The sequence below is a fragment of the Typha angustifolia genome, chromosome 6 (genome assembly GCF_048772165.1).
Source record: "Typha angustifolia cultivar Huaian chromosome 6, ASM4877216v1, whole genome shotgun sequence".
Classification (NCBI taxonomy): domain Eukaryota; kingdom Viridiplantae; phylum Streptophyta; class Magnoliopsida; order Poales; family Typhaceae; genus Typha; species Typha angustifolia.
Genome location: NC_133244.1, coordinates 9931762 through 9956322, shown reverse-complemented (window position 1 = coordinate 9956322; position 24561 = coordinate 9931762). Strand labels below are relative to the sequence as shown.

The 24561-nt window shown below is 36.2% G+C and overlaps 2 protein-coding genes across 6 annotated transcripts; one reads left to right on the top strand and one right to left on the bottom strand.

Annotated features, from left to right (window-relative positions):
* Positions 1–566: 566 nt before the first annotated feature.
* LOC140760905 (protein EXPORTIN 1A) lies at positions 567–16063 on the bottom strand. Its single transcript, XM_073097984.1, has 32 exons — positions 15702–16063; positions 14790–14906; positions 14437–14529; positions 14228–14299; positions 13603–13710; positions 13439–13521; positions 11622–11760; positions 11413–11481; positions 11099–11176; positions 10931–10993; positions 10752–10796; positions 10251–10358; positions 10078–10173; positions 9689–9892; positions 9319–9378; positions 8683–8793; positions 8407–8504; positions 8213–8321; positions 6990–7055; positions 6132–6230; positions 5955–6035; positions 5738–5827; positions 5475–5560; positions 5049–5129; positions 4755–4937; positions 3092–3158; positions 2892–3002; positions 2672–2779; positions 2454–2591; positions 2237–2374; positions 2056–2160; positions 567–1190 (listed from the first exon to the last, which is right to left on the bottom strand). Exons 1-32 carry the CDS (start codon positions 15795–15797, stop codon positions 1068–1070), a joined length of 3225 nt encoding a protein of 1074 aa, XP_072954085.1. The 5' UTR covers positions 15798–16063; the 3' UTR covers positions 567–1067.
* Positions 16064–16655: 592 nt separating this feature from the next.
* LOC140761386 (uncharacterized) lies at positions 16656–24349 on the top strand. 5 transcript variants are annotated; one of them, XM_073098686.1, is made up of 8 exons: positions 16656–16995; positions 21605–23081; positions 23157–23207; positions 23285–23344; positions 23420–23479; positions 23552–23707; positions 23788–23835; positions 23907–24349. In XM_073098686.1, exons 2-8 carry the CDS (start codon positions 21629–21631, stop codon positions 24050–24052), a joined length of 1974 nt encoding a protein of 657 aa, XP_072954787.1. In that variant the 5' UTR covers positions 16656–16995; positions 21605–21628; the 3' UTR covers positions 24053–24349. The 5 variants fall into 5 exon arrangements, with proteins under 5 accessions (XP_072954787.1, XP_072954789.1, XP_072954790.1 ...); XM_073098688.1 differs by having other exon boundaries at positions 16657–16995; positions 21627–23081; positions 23552–23647; XM_073098689.1 differs by having other exon boundaries at positions 16659–16995; positions 21627–23081; positions 23552–23647; positions 23916–24349.
* Positions 24350–24561: the final 212 nt, after the last annotated feature.

Genomic DNA, 24561 nt, shown 5'->3' with positions numbered 1-24561 from the left:
CTCTCCGCTTGCATCCCGAGATCATTAATCACTGTTATTTTATACTCGTACGTCCAATTCACTTCAAGGTAAATGCTTTTACTGGCTCATTTCAAGAGTACGGAAATAATTAGGGAAAGTTCTGAAGGTGTATTCAAACAAAATAAACCCAGGATACATATAGTTGCCTACCGACATTAATAAAAAACTCTTGACCCAACTACTTCATGAATAACTTTTTTTATTCTAAAATACAACTACTCATTTTAAAATAACAGCTAAACAACCATACTCTTAAACTATAAATGCTATTCATCAATATTACATTTTATACTATACACTAATCTAATTACTAATTGAGTAATATTTATCTCAACCTACTTTTAAAAAAATATTTATGATAACTTTATAAAAAATAATACCTTTTTTTTTCAATTTTTTTCTTCACTTTATATCATAATTTATTACAAATATTTTAAAATACAAAATGAACATAAAAAATAAATATTTCTAAAATAAGATTCTCATTTTAAATAATAATAATAATAAAATGCTTATTTTAAAATTGACCTTAAACTAGGCCTTGATCAAGAATTGCCGTATTAGTGTTATAGCTTAAATAAAAACCAGTAGCAAATTTTTACACGCCCAACAGAGACAAAATACAGAAAATAATGATCGTCCATTCTAAAATTGTAGGTGACAACTAAGAAAATCTTACTGAAAGGTATCACTTCATTTCAGCAAACAAGTATAAACATGTATTCCCTATTATACTATGGTTGGATCAACACATCACCAACACACCTATGTTAGCAAATACATTCTTTGTAAGAGCTGCAGCTACTTCAACCAGACACCACAAGCCTGCAAGTATCACCAGCAGTCCAAACAGCCCTGAGACATTGCCTAGCTCCTGAACAATTTTAGAACAATCAGTGGAAGGTGTGAAAATAGAAATGACAAAAACGCGCTTCTCTAATCACTTCGGCAGAAAATTTGGCAAATGACACGAAGCGGTCCCCTCCTCGAATTAGAGAGTCGATGAAGAAAAAAATGTGGAATTAGCTGCATGGAGCCGTCAAGCATTATGAGTCCACCATCTCATCCTGCAATTCACTAGGGGCAATAAGCCCGGGAATGGACAGCATCCTTTGCCGTTCTCTTTCTCTCTGTGCAGCAGCCTCTTCAGCATAAAGATCCTTGTTATCCTGTATATCAAATTTAATCCACATTATAGCAGAGCTAGTCTGATTTCTACAATTAAAAAAAAAAAAGAGAATCAAACACAATGGCTCCTAATAAACATTTATTTACGGCCTTTTTGACAGCTCGAAAGCATTGTCCAGAAACTCCTAAAGACCAGACATGTTTGGAGAAGGGCAGATGGAGTTCAAACATCTGGATTTTGGTATTCACCAACTTACCCACGAACCTTTTTTCACATTTTATATTCCTTTTTGTATTGAAAATTCATCTCCCGAGTACATTTGCTAGAAATCACTATCCATTTTCTATAACAACGATAATTAACCTGCTAATACCAACAAATAGAAGAGTGGAGAAGAAACTGGATAAATGAATTAAATACTGAGTCAGATGTCCCCATATTCGCAGCTTCTTATGCTAAGGACCACAAGATAAACTTGAAGAGTACTGAACATAGCATACATCTGTCAGAATTGCCTACATGCTCCACAAATGTAAGGCAAACAATGCAGGTACCAAGATAATTAGCATATCTTACAAATGCAAATCTAAGGTTGAATACATGCTTTCTGCTTATCTATAACAATAAAGAAAACGATAGTTCTGATTGTATATGAACAAATTCTTTGAATAGAAAAACAAAGGGTATGCTTATCTGACTTTAGATTTTCAGTTTTTAAGTGACAAAATAAAACATAATACTGGAACAAGCCTTTGAGATCACAGTGAATATATTTGCAAAAGGGATGCCAAGAATCAGCAGCTGACTGGTCATTTCAGGCAGCAGAATAGTATAAACCTCAGACTTTTGTCTAGAAACAAAAATAGATGAGACTATATTACTGTTGGGCAAATATATCTGGATACCTGTGCAGAGAACTCTTTCGATTGCACAAGAAAGTCTCTTATGTTGTCCTTAAAAGTTGGAAGATCATTTTTTGATTGGAAAAGCCCATCCACAAATTGAGTCACCTGGAAAAACATAACCATAATTTTGATTGAGGATTCGAGGGGTCAATATAGAATAGAAATTGGCAAAAATTGCTACCTCTGCTGATGTCATATTTGGAAATGATGTTCCCAAAAGTTTTATGGTGTAATCACGAACAAACATCATATTGTTTTGGTGTGGATAAGGTGCAGTGGAGGAATCCCAGAGGGGCTCAGTTAATGAACCAGAATCAACCTGAATATCAAGCGCTACATGTACTCAGCAGAAAGAATAAGTGAAGAACTAACGGGCATTGACAGTATTTGTATCTTACCAGGCAAAACATGTGTTGTAGCACTAGCACATGGAGCTTAAAACCTGGCTTATGAAATGAGTCTGTCAGGACAGCAAAAATCTCTTGCTCAATGGTCAAATAGTAACTCCTATAAAATTGATTACAGAACTCCGAAACCTGAAAGTTATCAAGCCAAAAGTTACATTTCGTACAGATGCATTTATTAGCGTCTCATCGAGATTTGTCATAAGTCAAACCTGAAAGTTTTTCAGCATTTCGAGTAATAGATTAAGACCGGTCTCAGCAATGTTTCTCTCAGTATGCCGAAAAGCCCAGTTTATGGAGTCCATAACAAGCTTCAATTGCTATCAGGACAAAATCAACAATATAACAAACAAAAAGAAGACCTGTAAGTAACTAAAGAAGATACAATTGGGATTATATCTTCATGAGGTGCAGACAGATCAAAACACTAACCTGACTAGACAGCTGAATTAAAGCTTGAAAACAATGGGTCCCAATAGCACGTAGTAAAGAGAAGAACTTGAGACGATGCTCAGGATAATCTTCAAAATTTTTGGTAATCATCTAAATAACATAGAAAAGGACATTTTCATATAATTAAAAAAACCATCAAGAATCTTTTCTTATTCTTCAAAATTAGTGCATAATCTTGCCTCGAGAGTGCACTGGAAAACAGCTTCAAATATGCGAGGCACATCCTCCATCATTGCACCTTTATACCTATAAGAAACAATTCCAGAAAAGGATAAAAAGATTTAACATAAATGGTTTAATCTGCAAAAAGAAAAACCCCCAGAAAAAGGCAAATTCAATTAGGAAAACTAAAAAGATAAAGAATATTTAACTTAGAAAAGAATAAAACAAAAATGAAAAATTTCAAAGCCTGATCTTGAATGCTCTGAATTCGCTATGAGTATCATTTTCTACCATTCAGAGCTATCAAGGGCCGAGGTTGTCAGCAATTTGAGAACCATGATCTCCTTTCTTATTGCTCAATAATCTACTCTTTTTTCCACCATCTTGCACATTGCAACTTGAATTGGATCACTCCTTAAAGGTCCACCATGCGGTTACTGTGCGTAAATACTTAAGCCAAAATTATTGACTAGGTAGGATTAAGCCAAAATCGTATTTGTCATGTACAGGACTTCTTTAAGGAGTCTATGACATCCGTATATAACTTTTGGTGCTAGTTTAATCACATGTATTTACCATAAGCAGCACATCTGAAAGTATGTCATAATCTGGTTAATAATTTGAAATGTACTTTTCCAATGTTCCAAATGACTGACACTAACATTTACATAATTTTTGTGGCTTTTTATAGATGCCTAAGAAAAATAATGCGCCCAACTATACTGTGCCAGAAGACCAGAATAGATGGAGAGTGACGATAAATCTCAAAACAATACCACTACCAAGTACTAACAACAAGAAGCCATTAATCTCAACTATTTGGGTTCAGCTATACGGATCCTTCTCTTCCTCAAACATTAATTTTTGCCTTCGCCCTCTTAACAAACCTTTCACCCTCTTAAAATTTGCACAACTTTGGAAATCAGAACATATTTTAGAATCCTATGGAACTAAAAACAAATGTATGGACTGGTGGCTTACAGTAGTTGTTATGGAACAAAGAAAGATTGTATACCGAACAGTAGATGCACACACGCATCAAGAAGGTAAGTTTCACTTGGCTCCCTGGCTTATAGTTCTATCTATAAGTCAAATTAGACTTCGCAACCTTTGTGTTTAGATTTCAAAAACTTAACTAAAACATGAAACTTATAGCCAGAAAATAATTGGTTTAAAGTTTATACAATCCTTTCTTCCAGAATAGGCCATAATATTTCCATCAAGCAGCAACATAGAATAGGCCATAATATCTAGGTAGAAGCCGAGCAGGCACATCCCATGATAAAGAAGAATTCAAGAACCTAATGTGGTAGGAGATCTTAAAAACATCATCTTGAACCACAGACAAGTAAATAGGATGGCCAAAACTTACATAAGTCAGAATTCTGAGTGCTAATTGAGGGAAGAAAAATCGGAATTAACCCCTGATAAAAATATAGTGAAAAATAAAACTAGCCAATATAAATTATGCGACCGAGCTATACAATATTTATTAAGGAGATGGACACAGATTCAATTGTCCCGCATGATATTACGAATCCCAACTGCACTGCGCATCAGGAGAATAAATTCTTTGACAATATATAACTACACATGAGAAGATAAAGGATTTAAAGATGTAGTTCAAAAATATGTGAAAATAAGCAAGAGAAGGGAAAACACAATGAAATGCATATATACTTGTTTATAATTGTGGCAAATAGGGATAAGACTTCAGATTCCCTCGCATCAGGCAAATTTCTAGCATAATCACCAAGGACAGGATCCATCATTGGTGGAACAAACTGTTTTCCAATATGTGGTTGATCTTCAGCCTTGTCTACAAATGTTTCAATCAGTTTGAGAGTCTCTCTCTTCACAGATCTGTTTGCAGTAGAAATATTTAGCAATGTGAGAAGCATTTGAATGCTAACTATGAGGAAAAGAAAATGACATATAAATGCATATCAGGCATAACTGCAGATTTGTACTTACCGCAATAGCTTTACATAAGATGATTTTGAAGCAAATGGTCCACCTTCAGCTATGGTGTTAGATATGAGCTCACTGTACATTCTATTACAACAACAAAAAAGCACCCAAATTATCCAACAGTATGCAACAAACTTTTATAGTGTAAATTCTCAGGTGTATGAAGGCACGCATACGCCTCAAACACACACACACACACGTGTGTGTACATAAATATACAGATAACACACACATTTACATGCCTAAGAGCAGACACAAAATGAATGTTATATTACTTATAAGGCCATTATGTTAAAAAAGTTAAGACTATTTAATGTAGGAAGTGCTGGGAGAAAATGTAGATGAAGGAAATTATTCCAGAAACACCTTAGTACTTCATACTGAATATCAATATCTCTCAATTTCTGATTAATAAACAAAATTTCATACCTGTACACGGTAAGCATGTCCAAAAAAATCAACGATATTTGTGGGAAAAAACATGGTCCAAGTGAACTAGCAGCACTTGTGTTCGTCTGCCAAGAAGCACATTCAATTAGAATATGTGCAGAGTTACAAAAAGGGATGGATAAATCAACTCAGGCTGATATCAGCTCATTTCAACCATCATCTTTTCCAAAGCTATCAAATGTTATAGTAGATATTGACAAGCATAAATTACAGGATTTAGAATCAAGCTTTCCTTGAAATACCTGCAATATATTTAGAACAGTCTTTATAACCTCCTGATCCTTTAGTAGATCCACACTTCGGCTTGCCTGTCCAATGATTTCAGCCCATTTCTGCGAGAAATCAGTGATGTTGAAAGCAATCAACAGATGATGCAGATATGTTGCTTATGAGATGGCAACAGAAACTCAAACCAAAAAAGTAGAGAATCAGTGCTAAATAATATAACGAAAATTGTACCTGATTTGGAAGCTCCATTAACCTTTTCAGATAGTCATCCCTCTTAGAAGGATCAGATTCTGCTTGGATCATGTGGCCAACCTGACAAATGCATAGAAGTATAAAGAATCAGAAATTATAGAGGGAATTAAACAATGTACTACCAAAAATATGTCACAGTTAGGTGCATCACTATACCGACTCATAAAATGAATGTATCTGATGAGGCTCAAGATCTGCGATTGTACTTGCAAGGTAAGATAGAAGTTCAGATACAAATGGCTCAGTCTCCCCTACCTAGATAGACAGCTAGCTTGTGAGAAAAACAAATTCTATAATACAATATGCATTGAAGCAATAAAGAAAGAAGAAAGAAAAGCAAATAAGTAGGTCAGAAAATTTTAAAATGACGGTTGCTATAGGAAAAGGATCATCCAACCACATTATTGGCTGATACTCAGCTTACAATAAAACAATAAAAATGTGTCTGATCCGAACTGCTTGACCAGATGGAAAACCTGGTCTCAGATCCTTGGATAGACTTTAGATCAATATAACAAAAATATAAAATTGAGTTAACCACAAGCCACAAGGCCATCTTCAAATATTGCGCAGCTTTTGTATCTAAAATAAGTACTAATACAGTACATAGTTTCATAAAAAATGTTGTAAATCCATCCTCCAAGTTGATACCTGTAGTTGAGGTGAAAACTAGAATGAATAGTAGACGAGGAACAGATAGACCACGAAGGACTGGTGGAGTTTCTAGCAATATTAAGAACTAAAATGCATAGATTGTGCTCTCAGATATCAAAATTAAAAATACTCATGCTTCAGCAAAAAGTAGATGATTGCTTCATAACATTAAATTGTTCTTATGGATGTGATAAACCAATGCTAATATTCTCACAAAATGATTGATGGACTAGCATTAAAATAAGAAAAAAAGACAGATTACATGCCTAATTTATGTATGTACCAACACTGGCATTTTCAAACTTTTCAAAAATATACACTAAGTTCAACTATTTAAAGGAAAGAAATAGCTAAATCTACCTGCATAATGACAAACTTGCGTTTACATTTCTGAACAATTTTTAGGAAAGTATCACATGCCATATCCTGCAAACCAAAGAAAAAATTGAATAAAGAAGCATATCAAGCATTACACCAGAAATCTTCTCCAGATCAAAAATCTGTGTAATGAAGGAACTAGATGAGCTAGCAAATATGGTTCAATCAAATAGCATAACAAATTGAAAAATAAAAAAAGGAACTCAGAAAAAGTTATTTGTGATCCAAAAGTTGAAGTGAGCAAAGCAGGCATGAAAGGCACATAAATATCACATAAGGTCAAAATACACAGCTTGTTGCTGATAGTGAAACATCGACATCGAAATAACTGATATGAACTAAAGAATTAAAACCAAATGATTCTCAGAGTGATAAACAGAGTATTACTTCTACGCAGATATGGTAGTCGGATGGAAGAACAGCCAAGAGAAAAGAAGGGAAACTAGACTACGAAGAGATAAAAATAACTACAAGTATCAGAAGTAAGATAAAAGTTGTGTTCAACAGTCTTCCAGTCGTCAGAGATAGATATATGAATGCAAGTCCAGATATTTTCAACTAATATCAGGATTCCTCTACCATACTACTTGGTGATATCAAAAGCTATAAATAAGAATTGAGAAGTGTGCTAAAGAACTCAATCTAAGTAAATGCATTAGTTGATATGGTCAGCTGAAGAAAGAGCAAACACTACCAACTCCTAAGGTAATTGGCAAAGACGGACATCAAGATTTTAATACAGTGTCATCTGATACAGGAATGTGACTATTATACTATAGTGCATTCATAAATCCAGTGCTCTGATTATGTGCAGCAGATTTAAATTGGATTGGCATCTTCTTGGTTCAAGAATGACTATGAAGGGGATAATGACCAACTGACTTAGACAGTTATACAGATGCCACAAAATTAATATCAGCGGAATTTGTTGATAACAAGATATCTGAAGGGAAACACTGAAATCAAGGATCTCTTAAAAACTGGATGCATCCTGCCAGCCTATTTGTTTGTTTCACTTAGACGTATAAAATGGTGTGCTACAAAATACTCTAAGAAAGATGAAGCGATAACTCTGATGGCAATACTTTTAAATGAAGATACAATTATCGGATATTAATAGGCCCACCATGCCCAGTGGTATCATGCCTATATAGTGACATACTGGAAGAGCAAAAAGCATATAATAAAAGAGAGAAAATAAGTACCTGAACTCCTGGATGTGTTTCGTGCATAAACTCAAACAATTTATTCACTACAGTTTTCAGGAATTTCCAGTGAGCTCGAAGAAACCTAGGGTACTGTCCCACAACATACCTGATATTCATATAATGAGAAACTTGAGTAAATAAAAAGTTGAAATACTGAAACAAAATGAAAACTTGATGCTCATGATGCTTACATGATATTACTTGCTATTACAGCTTTGTTGTCTTTTCCCTTTGTGATTTCACAGAGATTCAACAAATCACGAATTACCATAACTAGGAACCTATTCTCCTGTCAAACAACAAAAGATTAACAACAATAGTGTACCTACAAATTCTTTTTTAAAAACAGCAATGACTAATGCATGTGCTAAAAAAGACAGCTGTTATAATCGCACATTTGGGAGAGAACAGACTGTTATGTTTAATCTATGTCCTCTAGCACTTGACAATATTCAGTAATAGCTTACCTGATCCTCCATCATGGAACCAGATATTGATCCAATCGCCCAGCACAAAGTATTTAAGTTGTTCCATGTCCAATCTTCTCCATGCAATTGTTTACTTAACTTATTCAGCATCTAAAATGTCAAAATAATTCAAGTTAGAAAGCACTGAGCACTATACATCCCAGAGTAAAAAGTTTCCAGTAGCTATATCCTGAACAAAATAACAATTAGGCAGATGCCATTGCATTTAGGAAAAATGAAGATTTTGGCTGAGGGAAGCTGTCACAACTTAGTAATTTAGGAGCTGCAATGCAGCTAATTGATTCATCATACAAACTTGCAATCAGAAGGTGAAAAGAAGTAACTGATTCTTGGTCATTTGAAGTTTTGAACATAACCTCTCAAATTGTATAACCAACAAAACACTCATTCTTCTTAAAATGTTTTCAGTGCCATAAAAAAATCATGACCTCCCATGTTATGCTCTCAAAGTTAATAATCACCAATAAAGGTCCAAAATAATGGTTAATTAAGAAAGAGAGAAACTTTCTTTTAGAATGAGAACAGACCAGGATGGATAGCCCGATATGCATAAAAATTTAAGCCCATAAAGGATTCAAATATTATATGTAGCAAAACACCACAATAAAGCCATACCTGCTGTTCTGTATCCTCGTGATCAAGGTGTGACAAGTAGATCAGCGTTTCCCTCATGATCTGTTAATATTAGAAAATAAAGCACAAAGCAATAGAAAAAGGTATCAGGAAAGTAAGGTATTTTCTTGCACTAGGTCCATTTCTAGAGAATATAATATTTCATATGAAGAGCTCAGAGATGCCTCTGCAGATAATAAGCTGAAGAAAATTTAATCATAAAACTGCATAAGATCAAATTGTCTCTTGACAAATGCAACATATTAGAGTAATCAAGCATGATCAAGGTGAGAATAAATTAAGAAGCAAATTTAAAGAAGAGCAGCACCATGCCCAACATCATACATGCATCAATAATCTTCAAGTGGCATACCTTATACTGAACAAGGACATCATTATCCTTCATAGTTTCACGGACAATGTTACCATTCTCATCTTCAACAATCAATACCTCTTCAGGCTTTGCCATACGACAAATCATGAGTGTTCTTAACTTCGATAATGGACTTGAATAAAGCTGCCTCCTTTGTAGAATTGTCGAACCCAAACCATCAACAATTCCTGGGATCAATGGGGCCTACAGAATACAGATTGAGATATACTAACAATCATAGAAACGAGATAAAGAAAAAAGAGGCAAGGCAAGGAAAGAAAATATTACATTTATTTATTAGATGCTAAACAATAAGGATCGTAGAATAATTATGAAACTTATGTTCCTCGCAAGAAGGGCAAAAATGAAAAATATCAAACTACAAGTACCTGAAGTCCCATTATGCTTGCAGCAATTGTAGGATCCATCTGGTGATGTTCTTCAAACAGTTCTTGGACTAATGAGTTCCAATGGTCCAAGCAAACCTGCCCAACAATTTTCATGTAAGAAACTACTGTATAATATTTTCCACCAACTCTTTGTGAACTTAATAGTCTCTAACCTTGAAAACCTCTGTGTCATCAACATATGATATTCCAATAAGATATTCAAGACCCAAAAGTAATGCAGCTCTATTTTCAGGAGTGGATTCTAATACACGTACATGAGACTGCAACCAAAGGAAAAAAAAGAAACAAAGAGTGAACTCTAAGTCAGAGATTTTAAATTGCAAGCCTCAAAAGTCAAAATGCATACTCTTTGAGATACACTGGAATATGGATCCACATATTAACCACACCAAAGAAGAACTAGTAACATTATTATATGAATAGCTCAAGAAAATAGAAGAAATGATGCAAAAGGCACTACCTACCAGTTCTTTCTGCATGGAAACTTATATTATCAGAAAGATAATAGTTTCAGCTACTGCAACAGTAAAAGATTACTGGATGCAGATGTGAACAAAAACTAAAACTACTTCCTCTAAAGTTACTGCCTTATCATCAAATTAAACTTCTGTATTATTTGTATGAATGTTAAGAGCATAAGACTACTAACTCGCCTTATAAAATGAAGTGAAAAACAGCGCAAGGTTTTGGACGAATGCCTGCACATAGGAGTAAAGAATAACATTAGCTACAGAAAGCAAATAATGCTCACAATGACTAATCATAATAATATAAAATGATCCAAGCCAAAGCAAAGCAAGTCAAACACTCAGTTTGAAGACTGAAAGAATACCTGCTCTTCACTAGAGCCATTTGCATAAGCATCAGGGATATTTGTTCCAGGCGGCAGAATAGTCTAAACATCACAGAAAAATGTGTCTCAAAGTGAAATACAAGGAAAAAAAATTGGGGAAAAATGACACAGAAAAGAGGGGAAAGGCATAGGATGTTTCATATATACCTGCAATTGAATCATAAATACAGTATACATCTTTGCATATTTCATGTCATAAAAGTCGCCAAACTGAAGAGCAGCAACCTGCAAAAAATCAGGTGTCATAATATATGTAAAATGACAGATAAAAGCGTAGAAACTTTATGGGAAAAGAGTATGTGCCATGTAGCACAGACTAGTTTAATGGTCAAAATGTCCCATACTGACTGATACAGGAACCCCAATAGTGACATTTCTAAAGTCAATACAACTTCTGATAGCTTTGTTGAAGATACATGAAATAACATACATAGGAGTAAGGAGGAATGGATTAAATGTACCTCTGTTAGACACTGAAGTGTAAGGTTCCGATATGAAGCTACTGGAAAGAATTTCAAGAGTGTCTCCAGCTACCAAAGAATTAAAAACAAAAAAGAGAATAATAAGTATGACGAGCTTCAGAAATATATACATCAAAAGCAAGCATATGACTACTAGATAAAAAATCAGTAATAGCGAACTTATGGCTGTTATTTGTTTAAGAACGAACCAGTGGTGATTCAAATATATAACCAAGAGGGATCCATGATAAGAAAGCATGAAGTGTTGCCAATGTAGCCCGAATGAGCTCTGCTCTTTGTGACGCTGATAGTACGTATAAGCATAACTCATGAATGAGTTGAAACTCACTGTTTAGAAACAAAGACAATTACAGGAAGATTGTTATGTTGACAAGGACACAAAAGTGACTATCTTAACTAATTCATTATAAACGTTATAAGATCTGAAGGAAAATTATCCAGGTAATCCAATATATATGTCAGCATATGCATAGAAAGAGGAGCTGTCCAAACAATCCGACATATAGCCTCAATTATAATGATAATGGAACAAGCATCAAGACAACGGTACCATCAAACAAACATAAAGAAACTTCTTTACTTGTAGTATTACATAGTTAAGAACAAAGAAGACTGCTAGTGTTGTGGAACTAGATAGAGTTGCACCACCTTCAGCTGACCAATTAATAATATACACCACCTCTTTCAGAACAGAAGACTCAAAAATAAACCTAAATGTGTCTTTTAGCAGTAACTAAAGTCTTGGATCTGAAACGATTTCCTCGCATATACTCATGAGTAATCAGAAAGCCATTCACAGATCAAACATCAGTTAACTACTAGAAAATGCTGAAGCCATATTACACGAGAAGATTGTAGGTCACTAAAATGTAGAAGTACACAAGTTGTCGTGAATCCAGCTACTCTCAAACTCAGTACTTGGTGTGAGTTACGATGCTCATGAATCTAGGTAAAGCTAAGAAGCTCACGCCCAGCTAGCATGCAAGTTGATTGAAATTGAGGAAATTGTAGCCCTATCCGATCAACTGGTTTTCTCGAGTCCCATGAAGTACTCCAACCATAAGTTATATCTTACTCTTCAGTGACAGATATCACTTTGTCGAGTAGAAGAATGCACATATCAAAATTCACAATCATTTAATCAACTCAGATATAATCATTTAATATGAAACTCAGTTTCATGAATCCATAAAATCTAAAAACAAATAATTCATAACATGGATGGTTGTGCCGGCGGCGTACTAGCATGTGACACAATACTCCTCCTAATAGCTTTGCCGTTTGCCATCGACCTCGTCATCAAGCTACCCGTCGCCGATTGCCACTCTCCCACACCGTTGCTTGAGCTCGCGTCGAGTGATCCGGATTCGCAACTTAAATTTTTAACGGATAACCCCCCCTTCTCTCTCTCTCTCTCTCTCTCTCTCTCTCTCTCTCTCTCTCTAGGTAGGCATCCAATGCAAGCTCCAGCGACAACTACGGTGAAAGCGAGCGACGATCGGCGACAGCGAAGGCGATTATCCTTTACCTTTTTCTCTCATTCTCTTACGGTTCGGCCGACAAGTACCGTGACACATGCCAGTCAGTGGTCAACACAGTTCGTGTCCGTGACATGGCCATCACTGATTCAAAGTTACTTCAACACGAACAAATTTCTTCAAGAGAGAACCTTCAAACAAGAAATTAAGTAGAATGTAGTTTGGCTTTTATCTTGTACGCATGGAAATTAACAAAACAATATACTAGATGATACTTGATGATTAAGTCATTAAGAAAAACCACAAAAAAAGGAAAAAAAAATGAAAAAGCCAAACTCTAGGCAAGTCAAGTTCTTTTTTCTCAATATAAATGAGCAACCATGAAGTCAACGATGGAATCAGGTAGCCAGAAAAACACATTACATATGAAGAATTCATCTAACACTGTTTCAGGATGAGACAATCCAGTAGAAAATTAGTATCATAAATGTGGTAAACTATAAGTAAGTCAATGAAATCAATCTCACCTATTCAATGACTGCTTAAGTTCCTTAATCTTTTGTTGTGTCATCTCTCCTCTTGAGAAATCAAAAACTTCTTCACTAAGAAGCTGAACATTTGAATTCTAAATTAAACAGAGAAAAACAAATTTGGTGATAAAGATCCTAACTCTCAAATAAATAATAGATACCTTCAATATAGCCATGCAATTTTCACAGATTGTTTCACTACTTTTTGCTGCTGAAACAAGATCAGGAATAAAGGTTTGCCACTTAGCAGGCCACTCATGCTTTAAGACCTGTTATCATAGAAAACATGAATAATCAAGCAAAGTAGTTTGACAAGAAAAGGAAACCAGCATACACCTCTTAAACATATACCCTGTAAGGTACTAAAAAGAAACTATTTTTGCTGCAAATTAGATTGAGCTCAATTAGTTAACAGAGCCTAGGTAGATGAATGCTCCCAAGTTCACATCCCAGTGACACATGCTGAATGATACCTGAGACCTTATGCCTAGGCCAAATGTTTTCAGGATTGAGATTACGTGTTCAACGTTAATGGGGTGTAATTTGCACAAGTGGTTCAACACAGGGTCTGCATGCTCCAGATCCAATGATCAGAAGCATCTCAAAAAAAGAGGAAACCAAAAACTCATGTATGAGAGATAAGAGGTATGTCGGGTTTAACCAAACAAATAATGCAGAAGTATATAAGACCAAATTTAAAAACAAATTAGAAACTGCATACAACCTTGTAAATAATTAGCTGTCGAACTGAGAGGCTGAAAGATGCAAAATGAGAAAACCACATACCTGTACCAATATGATATTAAGTTTATTGACATATAGCCTCTCCCTCCGGAAAGAGACTTCATTACTGGAAAGCTGGTTAGATCCACAATAAATGAGAAGAAAAACCACATGATAAATTATTACAACATTCTAGAAGTTGAAAAAAAGAAAGTAAAATTGTGCATAATGACAGAATAAAAATATCATACACTTCACTAGAAGAACATTACCTGTACAATAACATCAGATATATAATTTTTCATTCCATCACGTTGTTCAACTGGCAAAGCATTCCATCTGTACTTGATAACACTTTCCAGTATCTAAAAGGGGAAAGGGACAATGATAACCGATCACAAGGATCAAAATGTCATGAAGAGGATAAATAGCCATGTATAGTTCTTCCAAACCAGATATGCAGTAAAACAGCATAATCTAAACATACAGGAAATAATCGATCGAAAAACACAAATCATCTATAGGTCGCCAAATGAATGCTTATTTTCAAGGACTTAAAGTATGTAGCGTATAGAACCTGGTATATAGTATATATTTTTGGTTAAACAAAATTATTTCTACTTACTTGAAGCGCAAAGAACTTAGTGTTCAAATTCTGTGAGTTCTGTAGAATATGAACCACTTGCAGCCACATATCTGGGTTGTTCTGCAACTCTCGCAATATCTGATCTGCAGTTGATCTCTACCGCAAACAAACAGAAAAAGAATTAAATAGAAATTACATCAAATTAAGAGGACAAGGACAAAAGCAAAAAACCTAAAAGGCCATAGAAAAAGATGTAACCGACAGCCGCAAAGCCCTTAGTGAGTTGTATTGAAAAAAAGGAATAAAGTCTTAACCACAAACACTTCACAAACATTCTAAAAAAAGTGTTGATGTGGCATCATCTTGCACATTAATGGAGATGATTGATTGGTTGTGAAGTGGAGAGAGAAAGTATCAAGGGTCACCAAGTTGCCACATCATTTTGCTTGTAGAATGTTTGTGAAGTGTTTGTAAGAATAGCATTACTCTGGAAAAGACAGATTCTTCTCTTTCAAATACTTGCAACCAATTTAGGACAACACCAGTACACTGTCTAGATAGCATACAGCCCTCAAGGGGCGGAAAGATAAAAGCATTTCCTGAACAGCCCAAAGACCTACATTGTACTCCAAAGAGACAATGCTCTGCAATAAAAGACCCTCTTTTTCTTCAAAACATCGCCCGTTAACTCCTAGTAACCCAAAACAGTACTCAATTCAGAAAAAGAACATACAAATTTTACTTGGAGAGGGTAAAACAACTTTTTTCTCATGCAAAATCGAACGGTTTAAACACCAATAACATCAAAATAACCACCCAAACCCCATTTAAACCACACCTCCAGCCAAAAAGCACCAAACCGAAGCAAAATAACCACCCCCAACTCTTCCCAATATCCCAAGGAAGGACAGCAATGCAACTAGAACTGTCCTAAGCAACCAAGCGGCTCACCTCCTCCTTAGATCCCGTGCCATAGAACGCCGCGACGGTGGCGTCGAGGACCGCGACATCGATCGGTTGGCTCAAATCCCTCAGCTTTTCCGCCATGTGAAACCCTCCTCGGATCAGATTCAATAAACCCTAGAAATGGTACCAAGCGAATCGACCCAAGGTTCTAGAACGAGGGGAGAAGAGCTCGAGCGCGTCGGAATGAAACCCTAGCTCTCCCAAAATAAGAAATAGAGGACTGCGTCACGAACACGCACACTGATTTCCCTCGCTCGAAATTTCGCTTTTGTTTTCTTTTTTGCTCGTCTTTCGCTGGTCGCGAGGAGATGCGAGCGAGAAGAGGCAAAAGAAAGTTAGAAAGTATTATAAGAGTTGTAAGAAGATTAGGGAAGTATTTTGGGGGTTTAGGAGGCGAATAAAGAAGCTCGGAGTTCGTGGAAACTACGGCGGTGCCACTGGGGCTTTGGGGGGGAAATACGAAAACCAAGTTGGGCCGGGCTTTTGGGTTCGTTATTTGGGCTTTCCTCAGGCCCATGATCCGAACTCAAATTTTCAAATCAAAATGTTTAATAATTAAAAGCAATTTATATATTTTAGATATTATAACAAGGTAATTTATCTGCTTCTATATTCACAAAGCACCCAAACTTCAAAAGGGTGTCCTATTACTTTAGGAAATTAATGATGGGTGAAATATTCTTTCCAAAATTTGATACACAAATATTGTGGGAAAAGTAGAATGAACCCATTAAAAGTAAAATTAATTCTAGAATATCCCCACAATTAAATACCATACAAAAAAAGAATAGTAGCCTAGCCTACCATAGTAGCATATCTCCTCCAATCCCTTGCTGGGCCAAGGGGAAAGGCTCACGTAATGTGGGGCCCAGGCCCAACAAGGGACCATCCAACGGCTCTAACTGCCATTTTGATTGTCTCGTGATTCGAGCGGTCCGACTGCACTCCTCTATCTACGGCCCAGATATCCCCCCCAAGGAGGGGAAGCAGGGGAACAGAAGGTGGACGACAGGCGTCACCTAAGCCGTCGTTTGTAACGACACCACCCCTTGCCATTAACGGACGAGACACCTATCTGTCTCTCTCTCTCTCTCTCTCTCTCTCTTAATAAACTCCATTAATAGAAAGGGAAACTGATCACTTAGAGGAAGGGGATATATAGATAGAGGGAGTCGGAGAATAGAGATCTAGGGTTTCATCTCATCACTGTCCTCCCACCCCTTCTCGGTTCTTCTGTTATCCTTCCCTTGGATTTCCAAAAGCTCCGGAGAAGGCGAAGGTGAGCTGTTCCGTCCTAACCCATTTCTCAAAATTTGATCTTTTGCGTTGCATGCAAGTGTGTTCTTAATGCAAAGATGGGGTTTTTAGCACCAAAATGGTATCTTTGGGGTTGTACGAGGAGGGTTTGCTGGAAAGGGATCGTGTGGTGTTAGGTCTGTTTCTTTATTCGTGGCTGTAATATTTTATTAGAATAAGGCTTTGTTCAAGGTGGGGCACATGTATACCTGGGTGAGTGGACTCGGAGACTCGGGATGGTTTTAGACGTTATGGATCTGGTTTGTTTAGGGTGTAACTGTACAGTAAGAAAAATAATTCTTAGTTTATATGGAGTTGATTGGTTTAGTGATGCATGTTTAAGATTAGTAGCTTGAATCTAGTTCATGGAAAGTTATTAGGCAAAAGTGGAAATTTGGGGAACTAGTTCATCGATTTATATGGAGGATAAGCTAATAAATGAACCACATGCCGATTTTACGTCGCCTAAATAATTGATCTGTGGCGCTTGCGGAGATTTTATTATTGATGATTATCTTGATTAACCTCTAGTTCTATATCTAGCATGGTGTTAAGTACTGGAAATTGGATATTATGATATCTAATATGATATATGGACCAATGTTTGGAATCACGGATAGTCTAATTAGTAAATCGGCGGAGTGATAAATGCTCATGGTTGCATATGTTATTTTTCATGCTTGATATGATTTTGCGGATGCACCTTGCCTGCTAAGCTATGCTAACAGATGAAAGTAATTATTGTGCCGTAGATTAGAAGCCATTAATACTATCGATGGTAAGTAGCCATTAATGGTGTGTTATGTACTTGTAAGTTCCAATCAGATGGAAAATAAGATGAAATAAGTGGAGTTTGTCCTCAGAGACTGTTAAGAAGCGTGTGGATCATAAGTAAGCCACTAGTTTCTGTCGTTTTTTCTGTCGTTTAGTAGGTCTACTTTCTCATTATGTTTAATTACATATAATATTGATTTCTTACTCTGGATCATTGCTCTCCTTACCAGTTTCCTTCTTTAGATTTGTTTCTTGAGCATTTTTTCCAAAAAAATTCTGTGACATCTGATAATTTCTTTGAGACAAAATTTATCAATTTTCTAGATATAGAACTTATCCTGTTGATTTTGGGCTAATTTCTTGTCATATTGAACTTTTGAACCTATTGAGTTTTTCAAGGTTTTAGATAGTCTACCTCATTGAATGAAGACCTACTTCGATAATCTGCTGTCTCTCTTCATTGGGTTAACTCTGCGCATTTATAACTTGTTGGAATATTGCTATATTTGGTTTTTCAGTTTCATAACCCATTCGGTTGAGTTGGTTGACTATGTGCATTTATGACTTGTTGGAATATATGCTGTGTCTGGTTTTTCATAGAGTTATAACATGTTCTAAAACATCTTTAGCATCAACTGACACAATTCTCATCCTTTTCTCTATTCCTTATCTTAGTACTGCTTAGACTTTAATTAGAGTTCTCTATTCCTTATCTTAGTACTGCTTAGACTTTCAGACCTTCATTTACTGAATGAATCAAATACTTTGTTAATGATGTGATATATCTAGTTAACGAACAAATTAAGTGAGATTGTTATGACATGAAACATTATAGTGAGATTGCTATATAATTAGTTTTGTCGGATGAGAGACATGTAGAGGTGAAAAATTGGTTGAATATTAACCAAGTCAACCCGCCATACCACCCGATCTAGACCGGATACGAGTTTTTAAAAAAATCCTATCTAAACTGGATACAGATACGGGTCGGATTTTTGCAAAAAAACCCGATATGGATATAAATACAGGTCGGGTAGATTTTTTTGGATATGGATATCAAATATCCAGTTACCATCGATTTGGCAATCTTGGACTTAGAGCGGACCTTTCTTTCATGGCCCATGTACCATGTACTATTATGATTATTTTCTTAAAAATCAAGGCGCCCGATCCTAGGAAACAAAGGGAACTCGTAGCCAGCTTTCATGATTACTTTATTATAATTAATTAATTAGCTGATCTTAAACCTTAGTGGTATGGTCAGGTTAGTTGGCCTTTGGGTATAACATGTTGATCACGTGAAGTTACGGTACATATTCTTTATAATTAACTAGCTTGCTTAATTAGCTATGTCAATCTGTGGAACTACTTTAGGCAATTAATATGTGCGTTAAAGCAAATGATGAGCAGTGTTAATAATAGAAAAGGAATCAAGAATCGACACAAGACAGTAACATAAGTAAACACGACCGGAATTGCCGCCTATTATTATACATAAACTTAATTTACATACTATAGTTCTCTCACTCTCTTACTAGCTAGATGATGAGATCGATTTCATTACTTAGTATTTTGGAATGGTAGCATAGATGGATAAATTGATCTTTCTTCGTTCAAAATATTTTTACGTATAGATGCTATTGTAAGATTCATTCCATGTTCATATTTTGATTAAGATCCGATTCGTATCCGAGTCGTATTTGTATTCGGGTCGTACTATAGCTAGGTCGTACTGTATTAGTTTAATATTTGATTCATATTTGGAAACTATTTATATCATGTTAGTTAGGATATGATTTTAAATTTTGTTATTCGTCCAATATCGGTATACAAATTCATATTCAAAACAAAAATATAAATCCAGATGTAAGTTAAGTATTGTTCGTTCCGTTTTCACCCCTAAAAGTGTTAGTAACATTAGATAATTACTTTCAACTCTTATTATCATCTCTCTTATGCTAATAACCTCAATAATATTTGAGAATTTGAATTATTGAAGATTTCTCGAATAATTAGATGAGTGCAGATAGCATTACATGCTTACAAGGAAGACACTCTCATCAAAAGCTAACTCTGTTATTTTGATCTAGCGACCTATGAACATTCTCTATTTCAACCTTATCTTACATACACAAAGAATTCAGGTTCATTTTTGTGTGCACATGCATACACATGCTAGTGCCCACTTCTGTCTTTGTACTTACACAGTTAAACTCATAGTTGTAGAGAGAAAATCATTAGGAGAAACCTTTTGTACCTTGCTTCCATATTGGAAGAGGAGACATATTTAGCACCAAGATATTCGTCTACGATGATAGTGGCTATTGAAGCTGATGTTTAAGCTTTAATGTGTTCATGCATAAACCACCACATGTACTTGTACAAGAATGGAATTAGGTTAAATTACACTGCGGAGAAGAATCAAGTGAGTTACAGAACTATGCATCAACTTAAGTGATATAGCAAATAATATCTGGCATGCCTAATGAGTTACTCTATATGCCTTATCTCCAAACTTAATTTCCTGAGTGTAGGCTAGGCCAGATTCTTGAGCACCTGTCCACATTAAATGCTGGGCCCACATTAATGATTAATTTTTAAACTTTGACATGCATGCTTACTAGCTAGAGTATCTTATTCACGTGTTCTTATTACTGCATCTTTTAAAATTTTCATCTCTAGTGCACATATTTTGTCACTATGTCTGATCCTTAGCATCTAAAACCTATGAAGCTGGACCGCTGATATGGGATAGGAATAATGTATGGTCATATACATCAGATCTTCTTGAATATCTGAAATTTTCTATGAAGTACCCAACAAGTATCACATCTAATATGGATGCAACTGGTGCATTGTATCTATGCTTCATTAGACTATGCGCTTTTAGTTTCAAAAAAGTGAAATTCTTTTGATAATTGATTCTTTGATGAAATGGTTATTCGCAGGCTGCTGCAGTTAGTCCTTTCTGCTAAATGTGGCATTTGTGTAGATATAATTGTTGTCGATTTTCTCTATATTATTATCATCTTCTAAATTCCACAAGATTTTGTGAATAGATTGCATATCTTGTTGGACTTCGTTTGACCGATGCTCTGATGCAAATGATTATCAACAGGCCTTAAATAGTCAAAATGTTCCTCTTGCAAGCTTGCTAAGTGCATCCTGCAAATGAATATTTTTCTATTCCGAGATAGATCAGGTTGTGAAGCATGTAAACTAACTTATGTAGTTGATAATATACTGTGTATTGTATGATCGCTCGATAGTCCTGAACTTATTTCTCAGCTTAAGACTTGCTATTGCAAATCATTTGATTTCTGTTCTAGAAATACTGACCTTTCCGTTTAATCATATATAATCATCATACTGTCATTTTGCCTTTTGAAACTTCTTATTGTTAGATATTTATCTTTAGCATGTCTTTATATCCTTCTTTTGATTAGTTTTTTACTTAAATGTGATGAAGAATTAGTTATAGCATTAGCTAGTTTATTTACAAGATTGGAAAATTTAAGCTATTATCCCATAAGAACTAATGAACTATAGAATGACATAAAGTGTGTAACTGCAACATATATAGACATAAGCATAGAATGTTTATGGACGTGTACCTTTTACATGGACAAATCTTTAAAAGCATATCTATAGGTATCTCTGGCACATTTAAAGTACCCCAGTCTCATAAAACTTTGTTTTTATGGTTGATTTTTTATGCTAGGTTCCTTTTCATCTCACCAATTACTTTGACCTTTACTTTTGCTGTCATTTGAAAGTGATGTTATCTCACATAGCAGAACAATTGATGGATGATTTAGGGCCTAGTTTTTGCCCTTGCAGGTATGGTATCTGCCGGCAGTCATAGCATGGCTCAACAGAATCAAGAAATCGTGCCTTACAACCCTGCAAACCTTCCTATGAGGCGCAAGCGTGGTCGACCTCGTAAATATGATTATCCTGGATACGCACCACGTAGGAGAACTCAGCTACCTTATCCTCAAGCTATTCCAACTCAAGCTGACCCTCATGCTAATTCTAGCCATGGACCTGGAGGCCAATTGGTTCATGAACTACCTAGTCCAGCCTCTGATTCTAGCCATGGGCAACATGGTCTAGCAAGACAACCAGTAGCTGATCCAACATCTTATTCAAGTAGCAGTCCTCATGGACTCATGGGTCATGCAGCAGCTAATGAAAATGCTAGTTCTGGTCGCGGGAGTCAAGACACAGGAGAACAGGCAGCAGGTAATCCTACTGCTAGCTCCAGTCATGGACATTTTGTGGGTCATACAGGAAATGCAACTGCTGCTTTCAGTCATGGGCCTCATGGCCTAGCTGGTCATGCAGCAACTGAACCCACTGCTAATTCTGGCCGTAGGCTTAATGGCCTATTGGGTAAGGCAGTCTCTGGCATTTTGGATGGCACTTTTGATTCTGGATATCTGCTTACAGTCCGAGTGGGTTCTTCTGGACCGGTCTTTAAGGGCGTGGTATTTGATCCACGTATATCTGTCCCTCTTTCGCCAGAGAATGATGTAGCGCCGCTGCTCCCAATGTTGAGGAGAAATGATGTTCCAGGTCCAGCTGTTGGAGTACCTACTACTGCTCCAGTACATATGCCAGTCCGTCCTGTATCAGATAAGGTTACAGTTGCTCAGCCTCTTCAAATAAGGGAACCTGATGCTTCTCCACATGTACACCATGTTTCTGAAACCTTCAGAGTTCCTAAGGTTTCTGCTCCATTTAGTACAAAGAGGAAGACCAGGAATGATGATGAGTATGCTACTCCAGATACACGCCTTTCTTTGAGATCTGAGTTAAGAGCTAAAATTCTTCAAGCTTTGCACACAAAACCTGTCACAGATGCAAGCCCACCATCGACGTCAGCTGCATCCCAACAATCTGGGCAGAATCTCACACAAGCAAGATCACTGTTGGGTTCTATGCCATTTGAGGGGACACTTGATGCTACTGTTGAATCTTCTGGGGGAGATCAAACTAAAGAGATGATTGCTGAATCTTCTTTTAGAGGTCAAACTAAAGAGATGATTGTTGAATCTTCTGGGGGCGATCAAACTAAAGAGACGGCTGTCGAATCTTCTGGGGGAGATCAAATTAAAGAGATAATTGTCAAATCTTCTTGGGGAGATCAAACTAAAGATATGATTGTTGAATCTTCTGGGGGAGATCAAACTAAAGAGGCAATTGTTGAATCTTCTCAGGGAGATCAAACTAAAGAGACAATGGAGGCAACAAAAGGATGCAAAGCCTCAAATCAAGCAGAGGAACTATCAGGTAAATTAGCTGGATAGAAACATATTTGAGATGTTGATGCACATTTAGGTTGATGATATATAGTTGGATTTTCAGGCCAATTGGAGCAATTTACTGCCAAAATTTCTGACTCCAACAGATCACCAGGTAAGACAGAACTGAACCCCAGTAATTTCTGAGTTTTCATGGGAAATCAGGCTGATGGTGGACAATAAATACTTCAGACCAGGAGGAGCAACCTAATACTCAAATTTCTGGCCCTAATGGAACCAACGTACTATCAGGTTATGCTTTTTGCCTAAATGTGCTTCCAAAATTGTTTATGCTAACAAGGCTAATGTGGAAAAGGGATTCTTCAGGCCAGACAGAACATCCTACTACTCAGGCTCCTCATCCGGATGGAACTAAGGGATTATCAGGTAATTTAGGCTGGACTAGGACATTCTTCTAACATTTTGATGAGCAATCAGGCTGATTGGAAAATTCTTCAGACGTGACGGAGGAATCCAGTTTCCCAACCAAGGGGCCATCTGGTAATCAAAGTTTGACGGGCAGTGTGGCTAATGATGGTACGCTGGATTTTTCAGGTCAGACAAACCAAACTAGCATTGGATTTTCTGACTTAAATGAATTTAAGGAATTTCCAGGTAAAGTTAACGTTGAATTGAATATTCTTTTATTGATGTTGATGGATAATAGATTAACTGTGAAAAGTTGACTTCTTCAGGCCATAGAGGACAGCCTGGTACTGAAGTTCCAAAACAGTCTTCAGCAGGTAAGATATGCTGAATCAAGCAATCCTTTTAAGGTTTTGATCTGCAAACCAGGTTGATGATGTATGATTAGATTGTTCAGGTGAGAAACTGGAGCCTAATATTCAAAATTCTGAACAAGCATTGCTCACTGAAGAACACAAAGAAGAGCCAGGTGAAGACGAGTCTTGCCACATTGCTTCTCAATCTTCACCATTTAATGTTGAGGCTGAACTCTAGAAGTCGATGGCATGTCGAGAGCTCACCTATCTCTGTTAACAACATTCAAATGATCCCTAAATAGGTCAAGCAAGCCTGGGTCACTTTTCTTTAGTCTTTAATTTAGTGATGCTCACCGATATTGGTTTAAGTACTGATGGACAGACTCTTAAATCTCGAGTATATTTAGGCAAAAGGTTTATTTACATCTTACAGTATCCTGAATAATGTAATATATTTTCTTGTTACAATTCAAAAGTGGCTGCTTAAAAGGGTTGGATATTCTGGCTTAGTGATACTCTACCAGAGATTTCATAATGGCTTCTTCGGAACTCTGAAGTGTTTTCTTTTTGATAAATGAACTGCGAAATTACCAGGCCTTTTCTGAGCAATGTCTTATTTTTTGCTTAAAAAAACCGCAGCATATAGTTTTGATCATCAAACCGACTAACTTACACTTATTGCTAGACTTGGCTAGATTCAATCAAAATAAATTTACCAAGGTGGATGATCAGCTTTCGAGCATTGTT